The 19,444-nt window shown below is 35.6% G+C and overlaps 2 protein-coding genes across 3 annotated transcripts in view; both read right to left on the reverse strand.

Annotated features, from left to right (window-relative positions):
* Nucleotides 1–2,372: 2,372 nt before the first annotated feature.
* The window catches only part of LOC125072254 (protein kibra), a 62,944-nt gene continuing 45,872 nt past the window's right edge, over nt 2,373–19,444 (reverse strand). The window contains exons 4-20 of one of the 2 annotated variants that reach the window (XM_047682792.1): nt 14,182–14,290; nt 12,895–13,069; nt 11,566–12,411; nt 11,204–11,336; nt 10,976–11,078; nt 10,758–10,859; nt 10,455–10,556; nt 9,898–10,015; nt 9,158–9,335; nt 8,665–8,818; nt 8,335–8,423; nt 8,067–8,212; nt 6,722–6,832; nt 6,213–6,329; nt 5,778–5,927; nt 5,161–5,358; nt 2,373–4,987 (exon numbers count right to left, since the gene is read on the reverse strand). In XM_047682792.1, coding sequence (XP_047538748.1) covers nt 4,648–4,987; nt 5,161–5,358; nt 5,778–5,927; nt 6,213–6,329; nt 6,722–6,832; nt 8,067–8,212; nt 8,335–8,423; nt 8,665–8,818; nt 9,158–9,335; nt 9,898–10,015; nt 10,455–10,556; nt 10,758–10,859; nt 10,976–11,078; nt 11,204–11,336; nt 11,566–12,411; nt 12,895–13,069; nt 14,182–14,290 — 3,171 coding nt within the window. In that variant the 3' untranslated portion in view covers nt 2,373–4,647. Of the gene's footprint in view, nt 4,988–5,160; nt 5,359–5,777; nt 5,928–6,212; nt 6,330–6,721; nt 6,833–8,066; nt 8,213–8,334; nt 8,424–8,664; nt 8,819–9,157; nt 9,336–9,897; nt 10,016–10,454; nt 10,557–10,757; nt 10,860–10,975; nt 11,079–11,203; nt 11,337–11,565; nt 12,412–12,894; nt 13,070–14,181; nt 14,291–19,444 lie in introns of those variants that run through there. The other variant, XM_047682793.1, reaches the window with a different exon arrangement.
* On the reverse strand, nt 15,945–16,576 carry LOC125072256. Its single transcript, XM_047682794.1, has one exon. The coding sequence runs from the start codon at nt 16,574–16,576 to the stop codon at nt 15,992–15,994; it is 585 nt and encodes a 194-aa protein (XP_047538750.1). The 3' UTR covers nt 15,945–15,991.

Here is a 19,444-nt window from a genome sequence, read left to right on the forward strand (position 1 = left end):
CTGTCGCTCTTTCACGGCAAAACCTCTAAACGAAAATTGATGATATTTGGTGAGCGGCAAATTTAAATCCCAAGCAATAACAAATAAATTATAGAACTTTTTATCCCTAACACCTAACGACCAAACCCTAAAACGCGAACGAAACCGCGGACAACAACCAGGATCATGTAAAAGTAGCATAGATAATTTCCGAGCGCATATGACGTCACAATGTTAAAGCATCTCGTGAACGATATATGCGTCTCAAGCACTTCCTTCAGTGACAATATGACGTCACAATCATTCCTAACGCTTTTAGTTGCCATGTTTAATATTTAAATAATGTGTTTAATCTAATAAAAAATATTAACAATTTAAATATTCCAGCCAATTGGCAATTGGCATACTATAGTGCTTACTCTATAAACAATACGGATATATGCATTTCAAAATAGCTTTAGTGGATGCACCATATAACAGTAAATTCTTCGAGTTTAGTCAGTAGGAGGTGTAATCTACACGGTTGTAGATTATAAGATTGCCCCTTCGCGTGAGTGGAGTCGGCCCCGCGCCATTAGCATTGTATAACGCCTTATGTAAGAAATTTGACTGTAGGTATGCCTTAGCAAAAACGCTTATGTGCTATATTGTAGTTAGGGCACCGTGCTGTAATATTTAAGGAACACATTTGAAATTCTATCGAAGAAGTTTTATTTATAAAAAGTAGTATATGATGTAATATGATGTTTTCTATTTTGTATTAAACTATTACATTTAAACTGATAATTAAATATTTTCAAATCTCATTTAAATAATTTATTATTATTATTAATTTAATAAACATTAATATCTAATTATCAGTCAGTACCTAACGTTAAAAGACAAAGTTGTATTATATACATATATATTGTTTGTAATAAAAGAAAGAAATATTGTCTTGTTCTTGTCTTAAATTTATTTTTATATGATTTATAATTTAGTCGAAATGGTCATGGCTAAGGCTTAAATCGTAGTTTAAAATCCAAGTTAGGTTTTACTATGACTGGCCTGCGAAAAACGTCTTCAGGAAACATACCACACACATATTAACCACTTTGAGAGAAGAAGGAATAGATCGTTTATGTTTAGATTCTCTATTTTTACTAAATTAAGTTTATATTTATACGGAATCCTTAAAAACAACGAAATCACATTTGATTTATGCTTTTTACTGCTACACATAAATTAAATATTGAAAGTTTTTGCTGTACAAATGGAATTTTAATGTCTGCAATGCATTCTCGTAATATTTGAAAACTTTGTCATTTAAATTGCACTTTAAATAGTTTTAAAGTTTTTTTTTTACGCGTTAGACACGCAACGATCATGTTACATAAGCGATTCATTGTGTATCGATTATTGTTGCGTAATCTTCTTGTTTTTTTAATAACTAGAATGAAGCGTGACACGATGGAATAAACAGTGTAACGAAAACCGAGGCCTCGCGATTACCTTTAAATTTTTAATTGTTAGATTAGCATTGCTGGCTTTCTAATCTATATTTCACGGTAGCTATTGAATGAAACAGGTATGACAAGTTTCACTTGGTGGTAGGGCTTTGTGCAAGCCATGGGTAGGTACCATCCACCCATCAGATATTCTACCGCCAAACAAATAATATAATACTTAGTATAGACGTGTTCCGGTTTGAAGGCACTGGCGTAGTTATGCCAATGCAGTCGCATGTCCCCTGATCCAACGGAGTCCCGGTGGGCCACAGAAAATACTTTTAATTAAAAATACTTCGGGCCTCATAAAAGTTAAAGTTGCAAGGAAAGTGTCCAACATTTCGGCATATGCGTTTGAAACCTATCGCATTGTCGATGTAAGGAGGGTTTAATTCTTCTTTCAAAGCTAATGTTTTTGCTTTTGGGTGATTGTGACCACTTACCATCAGCTTGCCCTTCCGTCTAGCACTAAATTTATTTATAATATTTAGTAACAGAAAAAAAAATCTAAAACGGAAATGTGTGTCTGTTTTCACTGAACCGAATTTGTTGAAATTTAGTTAATGATCAAGCTGAATGATGAATCCCAAGGAAGGAGATAGGGTACATTTTATACCGAAAACCAACGAACTCCCTAACACGAGGGCGAATACTAGTATATAACGTGAGGATATAAAATCAAACGATGCAATTATTGATTTATTATTTTTATTTTCACTTTTTATTAATATCAACCTCCTATCATCGGTGTTGGCGTCTTTACAAAATATAATCCCTTTCTTTAATGGAAGAATTAAAACATTAAATTAATTTGGCAAAACAATGTTCACCTTCGTAACAATTACAAAAAAAAAAAAAAAACTATGTATAAACTTCACATAAATGTTTATATAAAATATACATTTTTTTTTACAATAATGCAACATTAATTATTACAACTATCTACGGAGCCGTTGCTTCGTTATAAAATACTTAAAATACATCTAATTAATAATTTTAAAATCAGAATGCATATTTAATCTCGAATTATTTACACGCTTTCAATTTACAAGATTTACAATAATTAATCTAACTCACATCTTTCGTACGAGGTCGAAATATTGAGATGTCTGCCATCAGTACAATTTCAGATCAAATGTTCACACGATTTCATGGAATTATAATATAAAAACTCGAATAATACACAACGCAATTCCAACAACCAACATTTGGACGAAAAGTTGGCGAATAATATCTTAACTAGGAGGTTGGAAAGGGTTGGTCCCAATGACGGTTTAAATAAACAATTCACTAGGAATGAATTATGGCAGGTAAAAATCGGCCACACCCTTTTAAATAAAATCTCTACAGTAACCAAAAGAATACATTTTAGTATAAGCTGTCTAATGTCAAAATGAAATTGACATTTTGAATCTCAAATTTAATAGAGAATAGAACAAATACTACATAATAATTGTCGTCATCTCCTCGTGTGACCCACGACACAACGAAAAGCACAACAATCGAAGCCGTATATACAAAAGCGAACTTTTTGGCCTATCAAGTCATCTTATTCGGTGGAACCTACAATTCGTTATATACAACCGATATAGCCCGGTGGGTCTTTACGTATCTATTTACACTTCCACTATTATTAAAAAAAAAAAAGTTTGGCATTTTTTTTGTGACTCTCCATACACTACTTTGTACACCGATGTTTTTTGCCCATTATGGCACACGGTTGGCCGAACGAACAAGGCACCGAAATTTAAGGCACGTTTTTTTTTTGTACAATAATATATAAAAATGTATATAATAAAACTTACAGATCTGTTCGCTCGCAAAGGAAACCCCCCCTCCCCACACACACACCCGCTAAATTATCGGTATTAAAATGAGAAAAAAATGATATTTATTTAATAAATCGTTTAACTGATATACGGTCAAACTCAAAACCTACTTTATGAAGTTATATGACCCGAACCCATATATATCTTTTAAAAATTTCAAATAATATGATTTTTTTATCACCATTGGGTCTTACTATTCCTTGTCATCATTGTTAGTTAACGTTAATTATAAATTCCGTTAAATTTTAGTATTGCTTTTCTTAAACACACTATTATTTATAATAACATATATATGTATATGTTTTAAAGAAATATATTCTCAGTATATAACGATGGCTTCCTAATAAATAAATAAAGAAAAATTGGTTAAAGTGTGCGTAACATTACTAATGTCACAAAAAAAAACCTATTATTTTTACGTTGTCCGATAATCTAGCGTAGGGGGGTGGGGGGCGTCAAGCCTTCGTGTGTGAATAGATCTATATATCCGATCGATTTTCTACTGATTTCATTATGGCACCCCATTTTCATGTGTACGTACATGATTGTGGTTTATATATAATATAATAGATACATAATTATTACATTTCAGTCTTCAATCTAGAAATCTCAAAAGGCAATTGCAATCACAGTAAATAAGTGAAATTTTATTATGGTGCCGTATATTACGATCCTTTTACTAAACCTAATTGTGATATATAAAATATTTTTTTTTTTTGTAACGGCAACACAGATGTTTTTCTTTTTATCTTATCTTATGTATGCAACAAATTAATTTTGTGAGGTCTAAAGATCAAATTAGAGCAATTAAATTTACATTTTAGTTTAAATATTGAAATGTTAAATATTTCCTTCGCATTACTAACAAACGTGGGAAAAAAACAATTTTAAAATTTGATTTTTTTTGTTGAGGAGTTCAAATTAAATTATCTGATAATAACAAATATAGTTACATTTTAGTTAAATAATAAAATATTTAATATATCACAATTCGGTATACCTTAACAAATCGAATGTCCTAAGTAACAGACCACTAAGATACCTAACGTAACCGCACGTCTGTAGCCACAGTTCATACTGATCTTTCCTCTTAACTAATCTTAAATCTAAACAAATAACAGGCATAACTAGTTGGACACAATTGAAAACAAAAACTTTACAATCATTTTAATTAACAAAAAGGTTAATTATCTTTTTTTTAGAAAAAAAAAATCTTTTGAAATAGAATTAGTAGCAGCTTTTGGAAGACAATTTCATAAACATTATCTAAAAATTTCCATTGAGACTGCTTTTTAAAGCCATTTTGGCTGATAATATTTAGTTACATTTCCTATATAGTCCAACTAGTCCACTCAAACTTGAACACCTAGGACTCTGTCAACGACAAAGTCGTACCTCACATCCTCAGTCTTGGCTTCGTTCTTTTCCTCATTGTTATCTTCATGGATAGTCAAGTTAAATGGTTCAGGTATACACGGGTTTTTGCATTCGATAACCTGGGTCACTTGGTCTCGGTTATCGGTTTGGCTGCTGGCTGGTTCCCTGCGTAGTTCGTAGGAGGTTTTGGACGATCTTCCGTCTGGGGTCCGTCTCTCTTCGAGTTCCTCCCAGTCGTCTTCAGATAAATCACCTTCCTCATCGGGTAGAACTGGTACGGTTGATTTGGCGCGCGTGAAGAATGCCATCTTTTCTCTGTAATAATATAACGAATATGTTATTTATAAGCTAATTTGCTAAAATGTTGGTATTATTTTAATCGCATGTAATATTTATTAAAGGATTTTTAGTAAATAAGAAAAAATAAAAAGTAAGTGTCTGGCTCTAGTTTTTACATTTGACTAAAGAGTTTGCATATCGATTCTTACTTGAAAGTCACCAAATCCGGTTTCCTTCCTCCCTGCCTGGACTTCCGTAGCCGATATATCTCTCTACACGTACGATGAAACAGTCTGGACACTCTGTCTCCAGATTCCAGCGGCGCTGAGATTAGCCTCCGAAGAGTTTCGTCTTCAGCCACCCACGCGGCAACAGCTGGGTCACCGTGAGCGCAAGCTTCTTCTAATCTGTTGAGAGCATTTGAGAGTTTTACATATGTACTTATATGTATATATTTTTTGGTTTTTGTAAAAAAATAATTGTTAGGAAATTACAATTCAAAAAGTAACGGCCTGTGAGTGTTCTACCGCTGGAAAAGGCTTAAAGATTATTCTACTAGGTAGGTGGAAACACATGTGGCAGAATTTAATGGAAATCAGACATTTATGCAGGTTTCCTCATGATATTTTCCTTCATCGAGATGAATTATTGACACAAATTAAGCACATGGAAATTCAGTGGTGCTCGCCTGGGTCTTAACACGCAAATATCGGTTAAGATTCAAGCGTTCTAAACACTGGGCCTCGGCTCCTGAAGAATGACGGCGCTCTTTCCCACCAATCACGCTCCTGATTCGACAGCAACTCGACGAGGGCGGCGCGCTTACCTCTTCTTGAGGTGCGTGAGGTGCGCGATCTCGTGGCGCAGGTCGGTGAGGCGCGAGTGCTGCGCGCGCAGGTCCAGCGACAGGTCGAGCGACGTGCGCGCCGAGCGGCTGCGCGCCGCCCCGCGCCGCGCCGCGCCGCCGCGGCCCCATCTGCCCCGCGGGAAACACTCGGTTATTACTGCCGCTCGCCCGTTACTCCGGACACGAAAATCATTTCGCTATAGGATACGTTGACTCGTAAGTTGTATACATACGTATACGTTTCATCGTTGATTGAATATCTCGTCATTATTACAATACAAAAAAAACCATGTCCGCGTAAAAAAATTTACAAACTTTTTGATCCGTATATTAATATATATGTATGTAGATTAGACGGCACACCGACGACAAATTCGGAAGTGATCGCATGTTTGACTGCCAAAATCTACACACCTCAAGGATCTCCTTTCTCGGACGCTCCTATCGAACGGAATGCCCACAGGTGGGGGTTGTAGCGTGCCTCTTCGCGCGTACTGCGCCATGGACGAGTCAGACTCAGATCGGTTTAATCTGCGGAGCAAACATCATTTATTCGTCAAAAAATATATTTAAATCACACATTTCAGTCCATAGTCAAAAATAGTGTCTCGTCTCAAAGACTATCAATATGAAAAAATTAATATTTTGAAAAAAATGTAGCCAAAAATTTATTTAAGACTTCTAAGCTTAAAGTCATATTTGGTGGATTGTTAGTGACAGAATTATCTTCTCTTAGAATTATCTTAAGTCAAATCAATTATAATAAAAGAGAGAAAAAATTGTTTAAATAAACACTTTTTTCTTTAAGATAAGCAGATGCTTGGTGTCTAAATGTTGTGCCCATCCATCATCCATAAGTTAATTTAATATCAAATCATATAAATATATTGAATAGGTTGTAAGTAATATAAACACGGTCTCACCTGCAAATGTACTGGCCTTTGCTGATGCTTTGAGGTTGAGGCGAGAACGTTTGAGATCGTTTTATAGTCGCGAGCGACTCTTCAGGGTTTGAGCTAACTTGTTGACTTTTGCTGTAAAATAAATTATAAAAACGATTACATTTTAATGCGAATACAACGAAAATATGTTAACGATCACGAGCTAATTCAGAAAATAAACCAATTGATCAATTGTGATTAAATAATAGGGTTAGTATTAAGATTCAATCCATCAATCCAAAAATTCAATTTGAAATGTAGAGTCATGCGTTAGATAGTGTAATAGATACTGCGTACGAATAGATACACTAACATTGTGATTCCATGCCATGCTATACGCTCTCCATGCATATTTTTAAACATCAATTATATCAGCTAAGTAATTCATTACAGATGTCCCTCTTAATATGACAAAAAACAAAATTGTTAAACATCTTGTTAACCTTAGGTGATATTTAAACATTTTAAACATTTTTTTATAATAAGTGTGCACACTCTGATCAAAGGCTTTATCAGACACAATGCAAACATACCTACGTTACAATATTTACAGATATGTATTTTTGGACGGTATATAACTATTTCTCTAAGGCCATATCCACGTGAGGCTTGCCGTCGGCTTCCCGCCTCATTAAGTATCTGAAGGAAGCAGAAATACATTTTCTAGGGACCCCATAATATGGACCCTATAATCGGTACTAGAGCTGATCAAGTATCAAAATCGATCACTTTTTGTCACACTACATATATATTTTTTGATACACTTTGCATCACACAATGTATTTTCTGTGATACATGATAAAAAACATCTAATCAATAGATAAACTTATAAAATACAAGAAAAACCTGTAGGATAAAAATATCATTTATACGGTTTTTTTCTCGAATTACACGTACAAAATATGCTCAAATTTGTATACTTCCACCAATCCACCACCATTACACACCACCTTATTAACTAACCTAAATTATATTTAACTATTATTATTTGACTATACCATAGAATATACGATCCATAATAGTATTAAAGACCCGCTGGCAACGGGATGAGAAATGTGAGAGTGAGACAGCGTCATAGTGACGCTCCACGTATCGATGTATAAATAAAAAATGCAAAAGCACAAAAATAATAAGGGAAGTAATATTGAAACGCAATATAGTAACAAATAATAACATATATCTAAAATCCATAGAATATTAATAAGACTAATTACAATGATAATGACAAAAAAATTGCAATAGTGGTATTTATCGACAAGCGGCGTACTGCGGGCAGCGAGTCTTTAATACACATATATATCATCTGAAGCGAGAGAGGAGTACGTACCGTCTATGCAGTTGTCTTGCTCCCTCCGGACAGAAATTGCACTCAGTGTTTGTCTCTTTCTCGGCGGTGGCGGGATGTAAGTACTCGTCCTCCAACGTTATGTCCTCTTCAGGAATGTAATCTTCGAACGAATCTTCTTCAACGATCTGCGCGGGAAATTACTAATTACTAATATTTATATGAATAATAGCCCCATATCAGCCTGTACGCATTGGCTTGCTTTTAAGAGGTATACTTTAAATAAGTTTCGATTATTTATTTATCTTACCTGATTTAAAGGTTCCCTTGACTCCTCGTCTTCAGAGGCAGAGTTCTCACAGTCCACATTACATTCCGCACTAGTCATACTCTCTGGTCCTGTTGCACAACCAAAAAAAAAAAACAATGAAACACAAGAACTGCGATACCTAAATGCATAGATTGAAAATGTTTATTTTAATAATTAAAATTTAGTGTCATAATTTAATACCAATAGGAAAGACAGAAAGCTATTTTTTTTATTCCCAAAAATAATGTGTTACGATCGACATTTAACAAAGGGTTATTATAAATGTATATAATATGATACAAAATCCATTTTTTTAAATCGAACTCTTACCTCTGTTCCTCGTGAGAGTAGAGGTCTGCGAACTAATGACCGTAGATTCGTCGGAGCTCTCGTCTCGTCTCATGCTTCTAAAACTCAACACATTGTACCATTTCTGGGACACGGAATCCGGGTCGAAGTCCGCTAAGCTGACTTGCGTGCAACCCTGCAAAGCGATTTAGTCTTTAATATCATTACGACGATGGAAAAATTCGTCTTAATTTATAAAAATATATCAGTTAATATATCGCTCTCGCCTCTGTATTCATCACATGGCACTCAAGGCTGATAGCCGAATACTCGAATTTGGCTAGTATCATCATTTTAAATATTTTTTTGAATTGAATTTAAATGTCACATGGCTTAAAATATATATTAAAGGTAGTAATATGATTAATATATGATTTATCTGTAAATCGTTAATATCGCTTTTGCATTATAATTTAAATTATTATTTGGAAAAAAAAAATATCAAGGACATTTATCATAGTCAATATGTACTTACCAAGCATTCAGCTCCAGCAGCTAAATTCAGCTGTAGCGTTGCAGCCCTCAATGCCCTAGGTCCCAGAGATGCTCTCTGGTTTTTCCTCCACAGCAGAGTGGCACCCCGCCAAGCTAAAGCGGTGGTACTGAAAGCGATACCACCGCCACCACCCATCACGAGTGCGCCGCGGACTGCCCTGGAAAGTTAATAGTTTTACTTAATATTGTATCACATAATCATCACGTAACATCATAGAATTTATTAAAATATATTATAATTCATTATAACCGAGTGATTGATGATTACATATTATTTTATAAGTAAGAAGTTATGCAACTTTATGAACTTAATTAATTTATTAACTCTACATAAAAGAAATAATAATGGCTCTGACATCGTACCCTTTGGAACCCCTAAATTCAATTGGGTTGCAAACCAAAATATGTACCAATTATTCCAGATTTTGAAATTATGTGACTACATGTTTGACTTCTATTTATTATTTATTTATATTTACATATTGATACAAGTACAGCAGAGTTGGTCCTACGCATGATTTATTTTCGAACGGAGTAGATTTTCCGGAAGGCACTTGCTGTATCCGTACATACATTTATAAACTAAAAATATGTCCTTTCTAAAGCTTTCGATCAGGGAATCCATTTTAACTTTTTCGAGTAATGAGAATGACTTCGAATAAGTTCGCAATATGAGTTAACAAATAATATATCAATGGTCGATATGAGAATACAACTTACACTTCAGTTTCCATATCGATATACAAAGCGTGAAGATTCCTAGCTCTCAGGATGCCGATTTCGAGCGCACTCTCGTCGGAACAGTAGCGCAATTTGATCTCAATTTGTGCACTGTTCACTGTAACAATAAAAGTTAACATTAGAATTAAATAAATTTAAGTAAGTAATTACCAAAAGAGAATTAGTTAATTAATGTATAATTAAAAAATGAGCCGAGATGGCCCAGTGGTTAGAACGCGTGCATCTTAACCGATGATTTCGGGTTCAAACCCAGGCAGGCACCACTGAAATTTCATGTGCTTAATTTGTGTTTATAATTCATCTCGTGCTCGGCGGTGAAGGATAACATCGTGAGGAAACCTGCATGTGTCTAATTTCAACGAAATTCTACCACATGTGTATTCCGCCAACCCGCACTGGAGCAGCGTGGTGGAATATGCTCCAAACCTTCTCCTCAAAGGGAGAGGAGGCCTTTATCCCAGCAGTGGGACATTTACGGGCTGCTAATGCTAAAAAAATATCTTATTCCCTATAATTTAAGGCTTAATATGACTTACCAGCATTAGCTGCGTCTCCAGCCTGCGCGGCTTCGAATACACCGGAGTCGCCAGCCACCGACTCGTCGCTTACTGCTGCCGATACTGATCTAGTGTTTGTACCTATCATAGTAATAATATACATTATTATATTTATTATTAATAATAAATTCATATAAATATTATGATATATATCTATCTAATCTCTAAATTCACGACATAAATCGTTTTTAATGAAGAGTCTGCAGCTTTGAATATAGCGCCGAAGGTGCTCATATTCTATAAAATTAAATAAGGTTTAGAAAGCTCTACAAAAGTCCTCACCACTAGATGATGGAGTTCTCGGTGAGAGCGGTGGCGGAGGTGTTTCCGAAATGGGGGATAGAGGCTCACAGGGTCGTCCAGGACCTTGGAGTTGCACAGGAACTGAAAAAAAATTATAATTTTAATAATCATAGTACAAGCAAAAAAGACGAGTGATACTACTGGGCAAATGATGAAATAATTTAGAATAAGTTATTTTTTTTTATCTCTGTACTCACTTGTAGACAGCCCAGTGACTTCGTTAAGTCCCGTGGCGACGCCTATCCTCATTTCAGCGAGTTTCTCTTCGAGTTCTCTTTGCTGTCGTCTTTGCCTCTCCACCTGTAGATACATTTTTAAGTTTATTTACTTTACTATCATAAAAAGTTATTGAAAAATAACAAATACAAAGGCGTGTACAAATTCATGTTTAAAAATGTATGAATTGTATAAAAATGAATAAATACCTGATTATAAGATGGTGGTGGCGGTGGTGGGCTTGCTGATGATAAACTGCTTCTTGGAGATAAAGAAGGTTGAGATGGTGAACTACTTGCGCCCGGCGTAGCACTGTCTGGGAAGCTCGCACCGCGAAGTAATCTAAGAAAGAATTAAGACCTTAATATTTAATTTCTTAATATTTTAAATCAACAATATAATTCAAAGTTTCAAATTTCAAGTAACATTGAATTTACAAATTATCAAAAAAACATGCATTAAAAAATATAACATGTTTATTAGATAAACAAAAAATAAGAGCAAAAAAATAAGCAAAATAATTTGCTAGAGAATATTATTAAAAATAAATTAATCAACATGACAAGCTTACCTTTCCACTCGTCTATGTAGATCCACCATATCAATAGGTTTGTCAGCTTGAAAGGTACTTGCTATCTGCGGCCCACCGTAAATGTCTGTAAAACTGATACCCGAACTCAAGGACCCCTTACTACTCGCTGTTGAAAGGGACCCTAGACTCGAACTACTTGATACGGACAATGTAGACGCTGACAAGGTTTTCAACTGTCCTTCCAAAGTCGTCATGGACGTCAATGCATCTTTAAGTTGCTGTAACAATAACTGTTTCTCTTCGTGTAGCCTTAATCTGTCCGCTATACATTTATTCGACATCTCGAATGCATTCTTCAAATCTTGTTCTAATCTCTTGCATTCTGATTGGATGTCGCTCATTTCTTGTTTCGATCTCGTCCTCGGAGTTATACTCCTCAGTTCTCGTAAGAGCTGCTCTTTCTCTTGAAAAAGTAGAAGTCGATCTTTATCAGATTCCGCTTGACCCGGTTGGACTTTGTCCTCCAGATCAGCAAGCTGTTGCTGGATTTGCTGTATCCGTTTTCTAGCTTCATCGTATTGTAGGCGAACCCGCGCCATTTCAGCTAGTCTTGTGCCAATAGGGACTAAGTCCGCACATAAATCGGTTTGGGAGGCAGTGCTCAATTTTTCCTGGGGTAAGCTCAGAGTTGAGAGATCGGGCGAAGCATCAGCTAATTGTAGCCTCGTTAAATCATCTTTCAACTTAGCCAGCGATTGCATAAGATCAGCTCGCTCTTTTTCACCTGAGGTAAGAGATTTCTGAACGTTCTTCAATTCGGTCATTATCGCTTGAGCTTCGGTTATATTATAACATCCTTGCTGAGAGCTCAATTTTTGCTCCACTCTGAAAGAAATACATTTTATAGAGAAACAGTCCGTATCTGTCTTTCGATAGCCGTACACAATGGTGAACAGAAATAAAATCGGACACCCCGACATCATCAATCATAATTGACCCATTGACCTGAGGCCACTCTAATAAATCATGCATCAACGAGTAGATATCGAAACAGCTCGTACGTGACTTGGGGTTTTCTAGAATTACCAGAATGAGGTATTAGCAAATATTTATTGACGGTGAAAGAATTCGCGTAACTACTATTATTATTATTATTTTTAAAAACCTTTAAATATTTTAATTTGTGATTACTGAAAGAGATATCTATTTGGAATTGTTTTTTTTTTAATTTAAGATTAGGGATTAGTTGGTACTACTTATGTGAAAACAGTATAAAGATTTATCAGTATTTGATTAAGTCAGTTAAATTACACTATACTTAACTAGTTCTATAAAGTCTTAGCACATAATTCCAATAAAATAACTCACTCGGCAAGCGTGTCAACCCCTCTTCTGGCACACGCCACCTCTGCCCTGGCTTGTCTTAGCTCCTTCCTCAACTGCGCGACTCTACCGCGCGCCTGAGTGACCTCAGACCGAAGTAGTTCGGGATCATGACGAGACGTCGTTGATGTAGTCGTCACGGAAGTTGTTGATGAACACACTGTATGACAAATATTAATTATAATATTAAAAGATTTTAATTAATTGTAGACTTATGAATAATTATTTATATAAATACAATATAATATTGATAACTACCTATTTTGTTTTATAAACAAGATATCGTTCATATATTATCTATAAGAGATTTAAACACACAAAAAATAGACCCTATTGAAATATTACTAGCTTATATATTTGTCGACAATCAAACAAAAATCAAAGCATTACCAACGTTTAAACATTTTAATAAATATTAAATAATACTTCATAATAATTCCATTTTCAAACCGATTGAAATTACTTAATAAAAATAGTAAAAAATAAGTTTCGATTCAAACACACTTCGAGCCTCCGTGTAACTGACCTTTTGAACATGGATAATCGCATATCCCATTGTGCGCGCTGTATTGTATAGAATTGTATAAGGAATTGAATGCAGCACCGAGCCATTGAGAATTGTGTGGGGGACCAAAAAGCTTGATTCGTAACTTTACCTAAACAATGCCTTTTATTTGGAATTTCTGTGTGCGCGGGTAAGGTAAATCTTGAGCTAGCTTCATTAAGAGTTTTATTTCATGTCGTGAAAATATATCTAGCTATAAAAATAAATTATTTTAATGTTTCTTAAAGGATTATGTTTTAAATGTAATGCTGAAATGATTAAGTGGTTGTTAATGCTTGTGATATTAATGACACTATATTTGCGTAATATTGTCCTATTTTTTTTATTAAATGTGAATGTGCCGTCGGCGTTTATTATGCCAATCAATTAAGATGTATATGTTGTTTATTTAAATAATATTCAGAATAATTGGCTTAATGAAAAAACAGTAGTCTAAGAATTCTAGAGATTCTTACTTTCTAGCAAAGAAATAGGCAAAAGTTCGTTCAGACCTGTTTTTCGTAAGTATCGTAGTCGGAACGAATGCTGCTCTACTAGGTAATGAAAGTAGAACCAAAAGATCACAGATAAATAATTGGGGTGTTTGTTTTTTGTTATACATTACTTGCTCCATGGACAATTTTTTTTCATTTTACATTCGCGATACACTGTGATAAACTACTAGTGCCTACAACTATTTGAAGACATAATGGATTGAAGATACTCACGGCTTGTTCGAGACGCGGCGAGGGTGGACAGGGCATTGTTTAGGTGCTTGTACTCATCTTGAGCTAGACACAGCCTCTGCTTTTTGACATCGTACATCTCCCGCTTTGCCTGTTGACAATAAAAAAATGAAAATAAAATATATATAGAGTACTCGAGAAAATACACCATAACCATTATCGTGAACGCATCCAATTTGAATATATTCATGAATATCGCTTAGCTCGTATCTATCGTATTTTCATCATAATTATCCTGTAATCAATTTTAATTCGAGTCGGCGCAGTCCGTTTTTGTAACTGCTTGAAATAGGATTGGTTTGACTTTTACTGCCACCTAAAAAAGTTGCCTAATCTACATTCCGAACCGATGGTAGCCATACATTCCACAGACATGTATTTACTTTGTGGTAGGGCTTTGATCTTGCCCGCCTGGGTAGATTATATATACACTCATCAGCTATGTTACTGTCAAACAGCGTTACTTAGTATTGTTATGTTCCGGATTGAAGGGTGAGTGAGCCAGTGTAACCACGGAGCTAAGATATTATATACCTTGTGGATATAACACCTTAGCACCCAAGGTTGGTTGCGCATTAAAGCATTTCCTGCCAGCAGTGTTTGTAGAAGCAGTATTTTTAGATTAATAAAGATATTTTTTTTAATTATGTGCTGTTTACCAAGTTTACCAAGTTTCTTAGTTCCACAGCAGTACCGAAAGGGAGAGTAAGTCTCTGCCCAACTCAACTAGATACTACTATATTATACACTACCAATAAACACAAGGCAACTTATCAGATCTAGAAATTAAATACTTAAGAATCTACAGCAAAATTTCATACACATGTCACAACCATTTACAAAATCCGCGCCAAAAATCGCTTGCGGCAAACATATCTCTAAATACACTGGATAAATTAATATTTAAGTCACATAAGAGTGTGTTCATTTATAATTAGAATGATTCGTTATATAATTAAGATAGATATGTAAATATATATTCGATTACAAGAAAATAAACGTTATTGAGAAACGTGTTTTTCTGTACGATTATATATCTCAAAGACTTGTAAAAAAATCTTAGAAATTACAAAATACATAAAATTATTATACTTATTTCACGTTTTCTCATTAAACTGTTAAAAATTTGCCTAATAAATATTTATTTATAACTTCCGACGCAGATGTTAAAATATACAATTGGTTGGAATTTTAATATGTTTTTTGCAAATATATTATATTTTAATTCGCTGTAATACGATCTTTAACGGCGTATAAGTAAACACAATAACCATCACAAACTCGAGCGTAAAATAAATATAAATTATACTATTATATTCGTAAAATATTCGTAAAACTATATATCGTATGTCAATACGAAATATTGGTATGTAGAAAGTGTTGATTTTTCCTAAAGACGTGTTATTTTTTGTTTCGAATCAGTTCATTTCGTTCAAGTGTGTAATATTTAGTTAAAGAAAATACTACATTCCTCGGTAATATACATTCAAATCCCTGGTCACGATACTTCACAGGTACGTACGAAATTCATCGAGTCACCACTAAAATTAACGAATCATTAGAGCAGAATTCCACCAGGTATTTTTTGCGACCGACATAAATACGGTATTATACATACTGAGCAACAACTTTTTGCTCGGAATGCGTATAAAAAGTAACCTCATCACTCGTACACATATCCGGTTTTGCCTAAAGAAATCAAAATGTTATACAGGCCCCGTCTATAGGAGTATATAAAGATTTTGTATAACGGACTGAAATCGTATTGAGAATAAAATTTTATGTCATATATTTAAATATTTGGTGCAATTATATTTACAGTGAACAGCCTCAACGATCCCGTCATCCTGCCGGCGTGTTGAAGCCGGCTCCATGTGTGCGGTGGACACTGCGGGAAGGTTCCATTTCTGCTGAGAACTTGAGTCGCCACGTAACCTTGACCTTCGTAGTATGGTACTTCCGACACCGGCACTAAACGCACTTCCGCGGAACGAATTTGACGCACTGACAAAATGTTTTCATAGATCGCCTCGTCCTCGAGGTTCTGACCTTCCGGACAGAGTCGGTATCCGTACTCGCGACTGATCTCGTCTAAGTTAGCGTACTCGGGACGCTTTCGCAGCTCATCCAAGTTTTGATACTGGGGTTCATCACGGACGCATAGACCGGCAGGGCGAGCTGAGGTAGGGTCCACGCAGACTCCATACTCTGGCGGTTCATTGCGCACCATTCTCGCTATATGTCGCGCGCCGAAACATCCTCTACACCAGGTGTGAGTATCAACGGAAGCGGCACGGGCGCGGAAGGTTGGCTCGAGCTCCGGCTCGGGAGGCGGCGGTTGGGACCACATAGTGAGCGCCCGCCGCAACGGACACATCTTAACCCCCAAAAGGGCGCGCGTCGACTGGCGCGGGCGCGCGGTGCTCGGATGGCGCGCAGTGGAATGCGCCCGCGCCGCCGAAAGAATGCAATCTCGGGCGCATTTCGGAGGTCGATCTCTCCGAAGAGCCGGCGTCCGCGCCCGCTCCCGCCTCCCGGGCCGCGGCCATCTGTCGTAATAAGTTCGACGAAACGCGAGCCCGCCGAGGCCCGGCCCGGCCGACGCCGTAACGGACCCCTGTGACCTCGTCCCGTGTCCTCCGCACGCGAATCATTCACCACCTCACGAATTCCTGAACAATTTAATTTTAAATCCCGATATTAAATCAACCGAATACCCCTCAGTTTTTGCAATGCGACTAATTACCGGTCAGTAAACAATTGTCGTAATCGCTTCTGAACGTCGGCGACAGGACAGCGGCTCGGAATGCAAAAAAGCTGACAATTTCACATATGGCGGCGCGTCGCAATGAGGCGGTTACGCGCAGTTAGCGGGCGATTTTCTCAGATTTTCCACGTAAACAATTTACATGGCTTATTGTTGGTATGCGCGAGATGCGAGCACATCTGGCGGGTGCGTCTGCAGGTAGACGCGGGCATTTTTGTTCCGGAATTCCTTTACACGCATTTGCAATCCCGTCCCGGACCATTTCTGCAGCCTACTTGTTATAACGAGCATTCAAACGGTATTTTGACGAATAAATAAAAAAAAAAATACATTTTATAGAACCATTTAAATGTTGCGACAAAGAATATATTTTAATGCCTTCCATTTCATTTAATCATCTAAGTAAGACTATAACCAGAAGGCATTCTGACAGCGAAATACTTGGAATTTTTTTCTACCTAACAAACCACATAATTCCTTAGCTATATGCACTTACAAGTACATTTTTACGAAGCTATGTAGCGCATGTCGCCTGCTAGACTATGCCAATGATTATCTTACTTTAAACGACTCCTTAAATTGTCGAATTATACAACTATACTACATATACTTGTTATTTTATAGCGTTATTTGTAATTTTAAAGCGTGGTTCGAGAACATTGGTCGCGGACGAGAACAAAATTGTAAGTCGACTTCTAAAAGTAATTTAATTCATAACATTCAACTTTAACGAGTTTGTACAAACAGACAGGTAATTTGGCCCGGTGCCACGCTATGTTCGACTAATAGCTATATATTTTTTGTTAGCCAACTCGAACAGAAATTTACCTAAAGTGAAAATAATGCCATCCAACTGCGATCGACAGCCTACGTTCATGACTTGCTTGGAATTTAAACGGCCCGTGTAATATTTACGTATAACTTTTTTATAAGAATTTATCATTTTTCTATAAACATACATATATAAAAATACATAAGTCTTACCTTTAATGATGCTTAAAGGCGTTATGTTTGACAGAAACTTTGAATTTAGCTAAATACATTCGTATTGAGGGACCGCGTTTGTTTTTTTTACAAAATTTTCTTATTGTTGGAATCTGTAATGCCTTGGGGGTTTTAAGACACATCTGCCTCCCCTGGACCGGTTACATTTCAACTCAAAGTTTTTCCCATCTCTTTCTAACATCAGATCCTATTCCAATACTTCTTTCTCTTTCGTACTCGTAGCCCCACGAAACTAATTTTAGTTTTTTTTTTTCTCCTTTGCCTATCTACTAGAAACGGGTAGAGATTTTCTCCAGTAGCTAATAGTTGTATTATTTATATAAAGACAATTTATAGGAATAATATACCGAATGCGATAATAAATTATAATTTCATACTTTTATGCCGATCATATCTTATTAATACTATAACATAATTGAAAAGCTTTAATACCTGTAAATAATATGTTATTGGAGAGGAATAAGATATATATCATTGTAAGTTTCCAAAGAGAGCCAGGTAAGGTTATGTGCACAGCCCTTTCAAGTAAACCCGGTGTCATTTCTAAAAGAATATCTAGTAAGCCATAATTATATCCAACTCCAAATTTGTAAAAGCGTAGATCTTCCGAAACACACCGTCTCCTACAATAAAAATCCTGGCTTCGTCAATGCTCACTGAGTTGAGGCTTGCTTTCCTTTTGAGAAGGATTGACGTTTTCCACTACCATACAAATGTATCATTCAATTCATAAACAAATATCAATAACGTAAAATTCTATAGTAGCGCTTGCCAAACTTGAACTCGCAATATTCGATAACGATTCACGCGTATCAACCACTGTACCATCTCAGCTAAGTACACAATAAAGTTATTTTATACGTACACATATAATAAATAACAAGACCTTGCAAGAATTTACAATGATATATCTATAAATATTTCATTATAAATTTATATTATATAATCTCATTTGTTGTCATAAATATTCCACACTATTGTTAGTGTACATTACACAATAGTATGCTAGGAATGTTATGTTGATTAATATATAAACATAACACTATTACATGTGAATGTGACATTCGCTTGCAGTTGAATATTGAACATGAAAACTACTAAGAATTGGATAAGTTCATGTAATGAATCTAAATTGTACACCCAGAAAGTATTTATTAAAAAAAATATTATTAAATACAAACTTTTGTCTTACAAATTCGACGTAAATTAATTTAAAAATGTTATTCTATATATTAAAAACGACCTAGCAGTTGTTTCATATCCAAAATGCAGGTTGCCAGTGGTTTTTTTATTGCCCTCGGCATCGGCCAGCTTGGATGCGATTAAAATTCCTCGCTGGCCTCACGCCTGCCGGCCCTTAGGCCTCTGTTACACTGTTAGCCTGTCTGCCTAAATATACTAAATTAATCAAAACTACTAAATAATTACTGATAGACAAAAACATTTTTATAATTAAACTGCTATTGTATGAAA

The sequence above is a fragment of the Vanessa atalanta genome, chromosome 21 (assembly GCF_905147765.1).
Source record: "Vanessa atalanta chromosome 21, ilVanAtal1.2, whole genome shotgun sequence".
In the NCBI taxonomy this organism is placed as follows: domain Eukaryota; kingdom Metazoa; phylum Arthropoda; class Insecta; order Lepidoptera; family Nymphalidae; genus Vanessa; species Vanessa atalanta.